This window comes from Elephantulus edwardii, unplaced genomic scaffold (assembly GCF_000299155.1).
Source record: "Elephantulus edwardii isolate Elephantulus edwardi_28Jun2011 unplaced genomic scaffold, EleEdw1.0 scaffold00131, whole genome shotgun sequence".
Classification (NCBI taxonomy): domain Eukaryota; kingdom Metazoa; phylum Chordata; class Mammalia; order Macroscelidea; family Macroscelididae; genus Elephantulus; species Elephantulus edwardii.
Window position 1 is genome coordinate 5,643,806 of NW_006399881.1, and position 13,545 is coordinate 5,657,350.

The following is a 13,545-nucleotide window of genomic DNA, read 5'->3' on the forward strand; positions in this document are numbered from 1 at the left end:
GAAAATTAATAAAATATAGAAAAAGAAAAAAAAAGAAAAAATAACTTCAGGTGTTAACATCTCTGTAGCATATTTGTGTTTGTTTTTTTAAGCACAAAATATGCATTTTGGAAGAGGCCAGGAGGCAAAGGACAATGTTTACCTTAAGGTAAATAACTGAAAGTGGTTGAAGTCTTAGCACCTTGACTTCAACTACCCACTGTTGTCCAGTGGGTACTGGCTCATAGTGACCCTACAGGACAGTATGTAACTGTACCTTCATAGGGTTTCAGAGGCTGTAAATCTTTACAGAAGCAGAATCTTCATTTCTCCTGAGTGTGGCTGGTGGGTTTGAACCATTGAACTTTGGGTTCACCAAAATGGGAGGGGTTCCCTGCAGGAACTTGAGTACTCACCAAATAGTCTCTTCTCCATTAGTAGATCAGGTATGATGTGGCCCCCTAGCCTTAAAGTTCTAGGAACAACCCTGAGAACCCTCAACACCCTTCCCCTATTCCCTCTCCTCAACTTCCCCAAGACTGGAGCTTTCAGGGATACCCGTTCAACTCTACCAGCCACTTGATGGGAGAAAGATGTGTCAAAATCTCTGCTTCTGTCAAGATTTACAGCCTTGGGAGCTCTATGGGGACATTTCTACTTTGTCCAACAGGATTATCAACTCAAAGGCAACTGGTTTTGTTTGGAAGAACCCACCTATGCTGATGCTTCCCCCATTCCTTAATCCTTGAGCTTTTAGGAAACCAATCTCTTCAACAAATTTCTGGGACAACTGAATAGCCACATAGAGAAGAATGAAGGTGAACCCCTACCTAACACCATATTAAAAAAAAAGTAAGTTAATGATTCAGAGTGGGAATAAGAAATGCATGTATGAGAGGGAGAAACTTGAGGCACAGGGGGAATGATTTTTCTTAACTTCAGGTCACCAGCAGGAATACTCAATCTTTCCAAGCAATCCAGTCCTGTTGGGGACTTGCTGCCCCACATGCAGAGGTTTTCTTCATTTCTTTTGTCCTACCTCAACTTTCATTTTCTATTATGGTTCCAACTCTAAGCATGTAACAATAACATCTTCAACAGGGAGCTTTGGTGGCTTAGTGCATAAAGAGTTGTGCTGCCAATTCAAAAGCAGGCAGTTCTAATTCAAGCCAATCCAAGGGAGAAAGGTGGACAATCTCCTCCCTTAGGATTGACAGCCTCTGAAAACCAGCTAGACGGTTAGCTATGAGTTGGTTCTAACTCATAAAGAGGTTTTGTTTCCTAGACAGATGTGGAGCAGTCCTTTAAAGCAGTGGAACTCTACTCTGAATTACCTTGGGCACTTAAGAAGAAAAACATGGCAATGGAACCACCTTACCTCTGTAACTTGATTTGTGCCACTATTAGAACCTCTACTCAGAATATTATTGCTTTTCAATTTTTGACTCATGCACTTTTAACTTGTTAGTTAAATTTGTATCTTCTAGGCTGCAACACCTCCATGATACATCTTCAAGGATATGAACATGTACGGATAAGCACAATTGATAACAGTGCATCTAAATTCCAAAATCAATCTCCATAATAGTCTATGTGTTTCCTACTGCCAAGGGGGCCCTTTAGAGTAGTGAGAGAAGACATTCATCCTGAAACCCACAGCATCCCTTTTCAGCAAGAAGTAGCTAAGAGAATACGCCATCCCCTTTTCCTTATGAATCAGGGTGAAGTCTCTCTCAGGGAGCAGTGACAGGGACACACTGACAAAGGAGATTAATCAGAACTGGCTTTGACAAGCACTGTGGCAATTGGACAATTAAAACAGACATTCGGGGGCAGGGGAAGAAGAACGAACTGGGGAGGAGGGTGGAGAAAACAGTGCAACAATGAATGAATGAAAACCCAAAATCTCTGTAAATGTTCATTAAAACTAATAAAATTTAATAAAAAAAAGAAGAAAAACAACAAATTTCTGTTTTGCTTATTCAAGTACCTCAACCTGTTCGCTTAGGTGAACCCTTTTTTCCCTTTTCCTTTTTTTAGTAAAAAATATTTCTATTTAGAATTAGCCAAGTAGACTCAGTTGAGATGATCCCAGTTTTGTTGGCAACTTCCCAAACATAGTCAAGAGCAAGTCCAACATAGGCCTTCTTCTTTCCATCAGGGCTGATCAAGGTATTGACTTTGGCCACATCAATGCCACATAGCCTCTTTACAGCTTGTTTGATTTGGTACTTGTTGGCCTTGACATCCACAATGAACACAAGTGTGTTGTTATCGTCTATCTTCTTCATGGCTGACTCAGTGGTCAGGGGAAATTTGAAGATGGTATAGTGGTCAAACTTGTTTCTCCAGAGGGGAGCTCTTTCAGGGGTATTTGGGTAGCCTTTGGAGTCTCAGAATCTTAGGCCATGGGAAAGTGAGTGATGTGTGGATAATTTTTTTGGCTGTAGATACCTTCTTGACTTTTAACGCTTTTGCTTTGGCTTCAATTTTGGGAGGGGCAGGGGCTTCTTTCTTCGCTTTTAGTACCATCTTTGTAGAAAGGGATGTGAAACCTTATCAAGAACCAGTGCTCTGAAGATTTCCTTCCACATTTAAAGGTTTATTAACCTAGAGACTAAATGCTTCTTGTTGTTGTTATATGCTATGGAGTTACCTGTGACTCAGAGAGACCCTATGCACAATAGCTCTGAATCCTGTCCTATCTTGAGCCAGTCTCACTGACTCTGATCCACTCACCCGTAGTATCTCAGTCACTGAGTCAATTTAGCTCAATCAGGGTCTTCTTCCTTTTTTTATTAATAATATTTAATTACATAAAACACAATATATATTAATTATTGTATGAAACATGATATACTTGAAGGAAATACAATGGATGTGAATGATTGTATGCAAACCAACATAAAAACAAAAATAGTACTGTGAGTTCCCATATATACACATCACCTGGCTTCTGTTAGTGCAAGCATCTTATATAATAACAATGATCAAAATGACAAAATCAGCTGAACTGCCAGAAGCTCTAGTGGCATAGTCTGTAGAGTTGTACTGCTAAGCCAAAGGTGATGCTTCTCTGGCAGTTCAACTCCACAAGCTACTCTTCCAGGAAAAGGACATTCTCCTCTCATGTGATTTACAGCCTCTGAAAACCATGGGAGAGTCATTTATGAGAGCATTCCAACTTGATAGCAGTGATTTTTTTGAGTTTTGACAGAAGTTTTTCAAATTTCATTAGTTGGGTTTTTTTTTGTGTGTGGGGGAGGTGTTTGATTTTCACTAATAGCCCTTTAATAATCCAGCCCAGCCTCTCCTGTTGCATTCTATGGTCATGTCTCCTTGGTCTCCTTCCTCTCCTGCACTGTCCCTCCACCCTTTCAGCCATGATGTCCTGCTCCAAGGATGGGTCCTTCCTGGCAACATGCTCAAAGTATGTGGGACCGAGCTTCAAAATCCTTGCCTCCGAGGAGAGACTTAGTTTCCCCCTCTCCAAGACAGACCTATTTGTTTTCTTGCCAGTCCATGGCATGTTTAAGACTCTCCTCCAGCACCCAACTGTAAGGCATCAATTCTTCTTCTGTTATCCTTAATCATTGTACAACCCTTTGATGCATAACAAGTAAGGTGAAAACTATGGCACTCATTAATAGGCATTTTGTCTTATAGCATTAATTACATCAGGGCTAATCTAATTCATAAATTTCAGAGTCTGATCTACTCCTTATTATGTGTTGCCTTTCTCTTTTGTTCAACTTATCTATGTATTTTTTTTTCTCCCCCTCCCTCTCTTCCCATCCCTGTTAACTCCTCAAAACTAATTCTATCTGAATGTAAATCTTAGCTTTTTGCATCAGTAGTCTTGTCCTGTGGTGCCTGGTTTATGTCACTCAGCATCATTTGTTCTGGACCTGAAATCTTTTAAAAGCAAAGGAAGGAAGACGCCTTGTTAAAGAACACCTACGAGGTGCTGACCTGTGATGGATGTGCCCCATACATACTGAAACACAAGATCTGGAAAAAAGAAAAGGTAATATAGGGAGGCTGAGATTAAAGGCAAGATGTTGCATGCAGCTTAGCCTTGGGCTGGCCCAAGTTAAAAATGAAAAGAGCCCAGATGCTCTTGCATGGGGGGTGAGGGTAGGGGACGAGGACACCTGTGATGGAATTCCTGGGGAGGAGGAGACCATTAATTTAATTTGTAGCTACAAAACCTCTCTCACTTTTCTTCTCTCTCTATTATCTATAGGTGTGGGATTACCTCCACATGTTTCTGAAAGTGTCTATGAGAGGGAAGGGTTAAGGTAAAAAAGCCTGGAAGGCCATGTTTATAACCAGTGTGATAATAGCTGAATTGACAACATTACTTTCAACCCTCCCAACCCTGTCTGGAGATTTTGCCTCAAGAAAGCAGAAAACTCATATCAACAAGAAATATTTGCAGACTGATGATATTACATGGCTCTTTTAAATAGAGATATTTGGAATGGGGAGGGGGGGAAGATATTTGGAAGGCAGCTATGTTGTTGAGGAAAATGCTTCTGCTTTTCTCCCCAGTGCCCTCAAGCACTGAGCCTCAGCACCCCACACCCACAATAGGAGCCCCCATAGAACAAGAATTTCTTCTCCGCCTTACCATGTCCTTGAAGCCTCCGAGCACTGCTGCAGTGATGATGCCCAGAAACAGGCCAACAATGTTGAGGATGGTGGCGGACCAGAGCAGGTGGTAGAGGTGGATGATGTCCTGGCAGCTGCTGACATCGATGTATTCATAGTACCCACCAGTGATCTCCACTCGGCTAGATAGGGAGGAGGACACCACAGTCAGTCTCCAGAGAGCAGGCTGGCCCCCTAGGGCTCAGCAAAAAGACAGGCAAGCAGGTGGAGAACTATCATAATAGACATCACATCCATGAGCACGATGAAGGAGCAAGATACTCTAGTAATGCAAGGTAGGACTGTTGTTTAGAAAAACCCAAACCCCACATTTACCTGTCAGAGAAACCCTTGTCACCAGCAATGACACAAATCCCAGATAGCATTATTGACAATTGACTCATCGGCAGGGGGTTGGGGTTTGAATGTGCCAGGCACTGCACTAATCATCTCACACAGGTGGGTTCACTGGATCTGTGCGATCCAAGATGGCAGCCAGCAGCCACATGTGCCTCTTGACTTTTAAATCAATTAAGATGAAAGCCAATTTAAACAGTTAGTTCTCCAGTCTTACCAGCTACATGTTTTGCACTCAATTACCAACCACCTGTGGCTAGGTGGCTACTGTACCAGACAGAACAAATGGTACAGTATTTCCTTTGTTGTAGAAGGTTCTATTATACATACTCTCATGGTTCCCATTCACCGGTTGAAGAGGCTGAAGGAGAGAGGAGCGAAGAAACCTTCCTAAGTTATAAATTGTAGAACTGGAATCTGAATTTAGGCTTGCAAGGCTTCAGTGTCTCTTTGCTCCAAAAGAAGGAGGAAAAAGAGAAGAACAAAGTCTGCTTCTGTAGACATCAGCAATCTTGGAAATTCGATCGGGCATTTCTACCCTGTCTTAAAGGGTCGTGAATTGGAATCAACTCTACTGAAAGGAGTTTGGGTTTTGGTTCGCTATCTCCTAATACACTGAGGAAGGACCTCTAGTGTTTGAGTGGTAAGGAGCTGCACTGTGAATGAACCCAAAGGTATGCAGTTGGAATCTACCAGCTACTCCATGGGAGAAAGATGGGCAGTCTCCTCCTGTACTACTTATTTACAGCATCTAAAAACCCACTGGAGGGTCAACTATGAGTCAGTTCCAACTCACACACAGGACATAACAACTTAAGAATACACTGAGACCTCAGAAATAGTCAAGTCAGAACTGACTGGCCAGAGGTTGTAAATTGCACTGGAAGAGATTGTCAATCTTTCTCCTTTGGAGCCACCAGTGGATTTGAACCATAAGAGAGGAACTGCCTTTGTGTTAGCAGCACAACTCCCTACTGATTACCCTGCCAGAGCTCACATTAAAGGTGGGCCACTAGTACATACAAAATGCTAGTATAGCAAAGCAGACTCTGGACTGCCTTTGAACTCTGGCTCTGTCACTTAGTTGCTGTGTTATTCCGAGCATCTTTCTTAACCTCTCTGAGATTGAAGGATTTAATGGCAGAATGCCTGAAATTGGCACCCCAGCATGTGACAAGAAAAACTCTTAGTTGCTGTCAACTTGATTCAATGTGTGGCGAACCCACACATGCCAGGGTACACATGTGCTCTATAGGGCTTTTAACAATTGATTTTTCTAATGTAATATTTTTATTAGAAGCACTCCTAAGTGGAGTTGAACTTTCAGTCTTAGCATGAGCAGCCAAGCACATTAACCACTTATTTGCATCACTCTAGGACTCCTGCACAATAAGAGACTGTCCATCCTCAAAGAGCCAGCCTCTTGGTAATATGGTTGAGCCTCCTGAATCCTGTTCTTAAAGGCACAAACCACAACATGGGGGTGGGTCAGGGGTCAGTTTAAACATATTTAGTAGTTTTAGAGAATATACATTGAGTTTCAGTTTGAATGAATACAATAGCTAATTTAGAAAGTGCTTTTAACTGAACCATGAAGAATAAGAAAGTTTAATACTTGGGTATGGTTCAAGGTTCTGCAAAAATGAAGTGGCTTGTATTCCCTTTGGTTCTGTCAGCAAAGCTCTTCCTCACACATTCCATCTGTTGCATTCTCATCATTGCTACCTTCAACACCTTAAGCCTCCCATGCCTGCAATACCCTTTTGCCAGATCCTATTACTTCCAGATTAATCTTCATATATGACTTCTCTGTATCACGTCTTTAATCAAAACCCACTTGCTCCTCATTACCTTCAATAAAAAGTCTAAATCCCTTAATCTGGCATTCAAGGTTTACAAGAGTCTGGTCCCCAAATGGAATGTACATGCACCAGCCAGGCTCAGCTCCTCAGAAGCCTCAAGCGCTGGCCATGCCTGGAGCTGATTCTAAACATTTCTTCCCTGAAAAGAAGGGTCTGGCCTCTGTTCTCTGCCTGTCCCAACATCTTCCACTGCTCTACGCCGCCTTTTCTAGGGCCTTATTCAAGGAAGTCAGTACCCTTCATAAACTTTCCTCCTGGACATCCACAGCCTCAAACAACCTATTCCTTTTAGTTTGATATTTGGTGGATGACAACCATTGAGCCATTCATTTAATCTAGTATTTATTGAGCACGTACTTAGTGCTGGGTGCTGAAGCCACTATCAGGGCCAAAGTATTTCAGTCTAGATTGCAACCTCTGAGAACCAAGTTCATCTCTCACATTTCTTCTGTGTCAGCCTCAGTGTCTGCCACAGTGGCAGAAATGTTAAAGATCATCAATCAATACTTGGTGAATGAGTAACTGAGTTCACAGCCTGAGGGGTGCATTGATCATGAAATTGATTACACAATATAAGCTGTTGCTCCCTTCCTCTCAACTTGCCAGGTGAGCCTGGAAAAACCTTTGTGGTTCAGTCTCCACTGACTTGGCTTAAATAAAGCAACAGAGAATCTTTCTACCTTCCTATATTGTTGTTGTTAGATGCTGTCAAGCTGACTATGACTCATAGCAACCCTGGGAACAATGGCTTTGAACCCTGCCCTATATTGTGCCAAACTCATAACTTCTGATATACTTGAGCCCACTGTTAGAGTCACTGTGTCAATTCATTTTATTGAGGGTCTTCTTCTCTTTTGCTGACGCTCTCTTCTTTCCAAGCATGATAGCCCTGTTCAGGGAATAGCCCCTCCTAGCAATATGCCTTAAGTATGTGAGGCAAAGCCTCATCATCCTTGCCTCCAAAGAGCACTCTGGCTGCACCCTCTCCAAGACATATTTGTTTTTCCTTCCAGCAGTTCATGGGACATTCAGTACTCTTCTCCAAAACTACAGCCCAAAGGCATCAATTCATCTTCTGTCATCATTATTCATTGTCGAGTTTTCAGATGCATAACAGGAGATTGAAAACACCATGGCCTGAGTTAGATGCACCTTAGCCCTCAAACTGACATCATTACTCCTCAATAATTTGGAGAGGTCCTTGACAGCAGATTTTCCCAATGTAACATGTCTTTTTATTCCTTGATTGCTGGTACTAAGGATGTTGAGTGAATCATCTACTAACTCTTGGTAGACAGGCTGTGGCAATAGGCAGCTGCTGCACACAAATCTCTCACTGCACATATTCTATGTATCAACCTAAAATGTCAATAAATTGTGTTCCTTAAGGGCAAACTCTGCCAGAGTTCTGGTCGCTTAGTGGTAGGAACCTGTGGTGCAATCACAGAGGCATGCAGTTCGAAACCACCAGCTGCTCTGCAGGAGAATAATGGGCAATCTCCTCCCTTGTGATTTACTGCCTCTGAAAACCTCAATGAGGGGTCATCTATGAGTTGGGTTCCAAATCCATGGCACACAACACAAGAAACTCACTCAAACTCATTGCTAAATCGGAGCCAACTCATACCTGACCCCTTAGTGAGTTTTCAGAGGTTGTAAAATAGCACATAAGGAAATTGCCCATCTTTCTCTCCTGGAGCCATTGGTGGATTCAAACTTCAAACTATCTCTTTTGGATACCTATTTTTCTAGTTTCTGGCACATAACAAAAACAAGCAAACAAACAAAAAACCCCCCATAAAACCCATTGCTTTCAAGGAGACTCTGACTTGTGGTGACCCTATCTGTGTCAGAATAGAACTGTGTCGGCACAAATGATTTACAACTTACTTGACTGCTAACCTAAAGGCTGGCTGTCCAAACTCACCCAGTGATACTGTGAAATAAAAGTCTTGGCAATCTGCTTCAGTTAAGACCATAGTCAAGAATATCCCATGGTACAGTTCTACTCTGTCACACATGGGGAACTGACTCAACGGCAATAAAGAACAACAATCTTACAGAAGCAGATTGCCAGCCCTTTCTTCTGTGGACCTGCCCTGACAACTGCTCATGTTACCTGGACACACAGTAGGAGTGCAGTCAAAAAGTTGGCCAAATAATGGAATGAAGCTTGTCTTCTTTTACTGTCTCACCACTTAGCAAACCACCTCTGTCATTCACTTTCTTGAGGTTCTGAACCAAAATGCAATGATACTGACTTGACCTCTCCAAGGATGAAAACCCAAAACACAAAAAGGCAGCAGCCAGAAGAGAGGAGTCCTCTTGAAAGGCACCTTCCTGCACAAGGCTAAATGGAATAATCTATGTTTAGTATTAAAAACCTCACCACCCTTGACGTCAATGGAGGTCTGTGGGTTCGAGGGGACAGTTGAAACTGTTTCCATCGCACTGTACAAATGACTGCTTGATGTTTTTGTTCCCACTTTCTCTACCCCCCCCTCCTTGGCCTCCTTTCCAGGAAATGGACCTGAGGAGCTGGCAATTGATTAAAAATAGGGCTCATGTGAGGAAAACAAATACACACTGGGCAAAAGTAAGGTCTCCCAACTTCAGAATGACTGTTGCTAGCTATATTTAGGCCTTGAGTCTAAGTCTTTGGGGGCTGTCTGGAAAAAGCTTTGGGCCAAGGAAACACTTCTCCCTCGACTGTGGAATGATGGTCTCTCCACTCCCATGCCTTTGTGCTATGAGGTGGCAAGATGGTTTCCTAATGAAAAGCGAGAGCAGGGCCTTTCTGAGTGGCTTTGCCCCTGGATTATCAGCACCGAAGACTTTGGACAGGGTGCTGAGAGATGCTAGGGTTAAGCCTCCAGGTATCAGGCAAAGGAAAACAATCTCTGGGCTTGAAGATCTTTAGGGGTGGTGTCCTCATCATACCTCTCTTGGATGTCCCCTCCAATATTTTACCTCCCTGGTGAAAAAAGGAGTGCCTTTTTTCCCCCTTTGCCACAAATGTCACCCCTTTTCATCAGTGTTTCATTCATGCTTGGCCCTGGTCTGGGGCCTAGAGATGTAGGCAGAATGAAGGCATGTTCTTGGGCCAGTTTGCTTTAAGAAAGTCAGTTCAGGTTTGACAGGCAAAAAAATTGGGCTTGAGTCTCTACTTTAACAAAAAAAAATCACCTAAGGCCTCAGTTATATGAATTAAAAGTAGGATTTAAAAGTAGGATTTAGTTGATTCAAACCTTTTTCAGGAACACATTTATTGCAGAGAGAAAAGGTGTGTCTGAGAGGAATTGCTTCTTTGCCCTTTCAGGGGGCCTCCTGAGGGAGGGGGTGCTCCTCGCTCCTTTTATGGCTCTCAGTCCTAGCCTGGCCAGCTCCCAGCACTGCCCCAGGTGGTGATGGAATGAGAAAGGAGGGTGGGGAGGAAGGAGAATGGTGGAGAAGGAGGAGGGTGTAAGAAGAAAAGATAGAAGACGGAGGACTTAATAAAAACAGAGGGAGGGACAGGCCAAGGGGAGGGATCGATCTGGGGAGACAAAGATAGCAAAAGAACCCCAGCTCCCCTGGGACCTATTTTACATTCTTTTGATCATTGTTGGAAGGATAGACTCTGAACAATTACAGCTAGCTCTCTCTCTATCACAGCTTCTAAGGGAGGGAAGCCCTATCCAAGTGTTAGTTATTATTGCAACATGAATAATTGAACTCCACAGATAATCTCCAAATCTCACTTGAGTCTTTAAGTTTCTTGACCTCAAGGCCAGACCTTTTAAAGGGATGAGGATGGTGCTAGCAAAGTAAGCAAAAGGCTGGCCAGAGTTCTTCCCACCCTCCCTTCTCCTCCCTGTGGCTGGCCTGTTAGGTTTTAATCCTCTAACCAGAGAAACTGATCTTCAAACACCAAGAGTAGAGCATATGACCAAGGAAGTGGCTCTCTGGATCTAGCTCCATTCAGCCCCCTTTTGCCAGTTTCTTCCTTCTGCGCTCTCTCCCCGGCCCTCTTTATCCTCTCCACTGGAAAAGTGAAGAAGCTACATGCTTGGGCAGGCACGGGCTGACACACCCTTTGTGGAGGGGTATTTACCCATGCTCCATATCCCCTGTGAGCACATTCCTGTTGAGCCCACCTCCTAAACTGCTAGCTAACCTCCTAATACCTGCAGTCACCAGGCACTACAAGCCATCGTCCAATCATGATCTTTTTAATGGCTTCCAGCTGCTTATAGGGTCAAGTTCAAAGTTCCACCTACAACCTATGGGCCCTCTGTGATGTGGCCTCTAATTATACCTCTGCATGCATGCATGAGGGCATGCGTGTGCACCTCCCCCCACAGCCCTCCACCCCCCAACACCCCCCAAGAACTTTCTATTATCTTGGCTTTATCTATTACTTGGCTTTGTTTTATTGCTGAATCTTTGGGGTCTACAGCAGGATCAGGCACAGAGAAGGGGCTCAATAACTGTTGAGTGCTGTTGGACCTGGACTCCAAGCTGGGTTCAGAATTCACAATTGCAAAGAGATAAAACAACCCAAGGGCCCATCAATGAATGCATGGGATGAGAAACTATGGTACATTCACACAAAGGAGTAGTCTGCAACTTTGAAAAACAATGTAGAATTCATGAAACCCTACACAATATGAATGAGTTTGGAGGACATTATGGTGAGTGAAGTAACTCAGTCACAAAAGGTCTTATGATATAAGACCATAATTATTAAAAAAAAATCTAAAGAATGGTTTAACACACAGCGAGAATCAATTTAATATTGTTTCCAGGGAGGGGAAGGAAGAAGTAGAAAAGAATTGATAGACAATAAACACTTAATTGGGATGAGTGAAAGGAAGGCCAATGTGTACAATCAGACACTGTGTATTGTAATTGATTTTGTGAGACAGAATGTGCATGAAGAAGTGACTGGGACTGCATTGAAACAGATGAGGGAGAGAACTGTTTAAAAGGGATATGTGATTAGGTATTATTGTCATGACAGGAGTCCAGAACGAAGCCTGCATAGTGGAGTGCACTTGGGGGGGAGGGGGAAAGGTTTGTATAACAATGAAAGAATTTTTCTTTTACTTTTCAAAGAGAAGGGCAAACTGGGGGGGGGAGCGGTGGGCAGGAAGAAAAGTGCAACAATGAATGAACAGAAATCCAAAGTCTCTGTAAATTTTCGTTAAAATTAATAATACTTTAAAAAATTTTAAGTCTCTAAAAATTCCCGATATGCTTTGTAAGCTTTTACCCAAATCACAACTTAAACCCCCCAGCATCTCCAAAACAAACACCCCCCCCAAAAGATAAAGATCTTCCCTCTGCCATTTTCAAGCTCTATGTGACCAAGGGCTAGTTCTCTGTTTCCTCTGAACCTCTCTCCTCATCTATAAAACGGGAATAATCATTCTACATACCTGATAGGTAAAGATTAAATGGGATAAAATCTTTTAAAGCATAGTACCTGGCACACAGGAGCCAGATAATGGGAATTAGCTGCAGTGTATCTCCTACTTCACGGATCCCTGATGCCCTACCACCTAGCCCTTCCAGTTCCTATTGTGATTAAACACTGAGGCTCAACACTCACTTGCCACAGTTATAGAGGTCGCAGCAGAAGCAGGTGTTACCCCGGATGCGGATGCGAGGAGTGCAGAATTCCCGGCTGAGGTGAGGGCAGTTCACCTGAGGGCACACAACAGGGAGAAGGTGAGCAGGCAGGGGATGGCAGAACCCTCTGCGACGGGAAGCTCAAGTTAATGGCTGATGGAGACAGTAAGGATGGCTGTGAAATGAGCACATCAATCCATGAAAGGGATGTGAGGTTGGGCTGAGGGCTGGTGGAAGTTGGATCATTGAGAGATTGGGCTCATGTTCAACCTGAGCCAGGGTCCTCAGCGCCCCACCCCTGAAGAGAGAGGAGTGTAAAGAGGAGGAGGGGCAGATGGAAGAACAAATGGATGGTAAGAAATGAGAATTGAGTGGGAAAGGGAAAATCAGGGAATTGAAGGAAAGAGGAGGGCAGGAAGGCAGAGGGGCCGTGGCATGCACTCTGAAGTACAATTGTACCTCTTTAGCTGCCTGGGTAACGTTCCTTATAACCCTCGCGGAAGGAGAATTTTTGGTTGAGGAACTTATGACCTTATATAGGAAAAATAGGGTTAGGGGGACGAGGGTTACCTATGGCAGTCATTATCCACATTCTTACAGTCACCAAATTAACACATAAATGCCACCACAACAAAATCCAGAAAACTGCAATGTCACTTCATGAATCTTGAATTTGCAAAACATTTTTAAAAATGCCCTCCCACCTGAAAATAAAATAGTGACTCATCTGCAACACATTCTCAAGGCGCTCCCTTTCTCTCCAGCAGATGCAATCGAGTGCTTGTAAACTGGTTTTGCTTTATTAGAGAGAAAAGTCAGAGGCAGCGTGCACTTCTTTCTGTATTGAGTCCTTCAGCCGAGTGTTCTACTGCCCTTCTACGAAAGGGCTGACCACATACTCCTTTCCAGTCCTCCCTTCTACGCCAAGAATAGTTCAGCAGATGGTACACTTGTGGTTGGGAATGGAAAAGGGAGGCAAGTGGCTGGCAGAGCCATCATGGAGGCATCTGCTGTGGTGCCTTGGGAGTAGGACCATCCCTTTGTCTAGTTCTAAGGACACCATTGACTTTGCTTCCCCTGA

The 13,545-nt window shown here is 43.4% G+C and overlaps 1 protein-coding gene across 1 annotated transcript in view; it reads right to left on the reverse strand.

Moving 5' to 3' along the window:
* Positions 1-13,545, reverse strand: part of TMEM255A (transmembrane protein 255A) — an 81,318-nt gene that overhangs the window by 24,301 nt on the left and 43,472 nt on the right. Inside the window, exons 6-8 of the mRNA XM_006893788.1 lie at positions 12,924-12,995; positions 12,445-12,539; positions 4,613-4,775 (exon numbers count right to left, since the gene is read on the reverse strand). Coding sequence (XP_006893850.1) covers positions 4,613-4,775; positions 12,445-12,539; positions 12,924-12,995 — 330 coding nt within the window. The remainder of the gene's footprint in view (positions 1-4,612; positions 4,776-12,444; positions 12,540-12,923; positions 12,996-13,545) is intronic.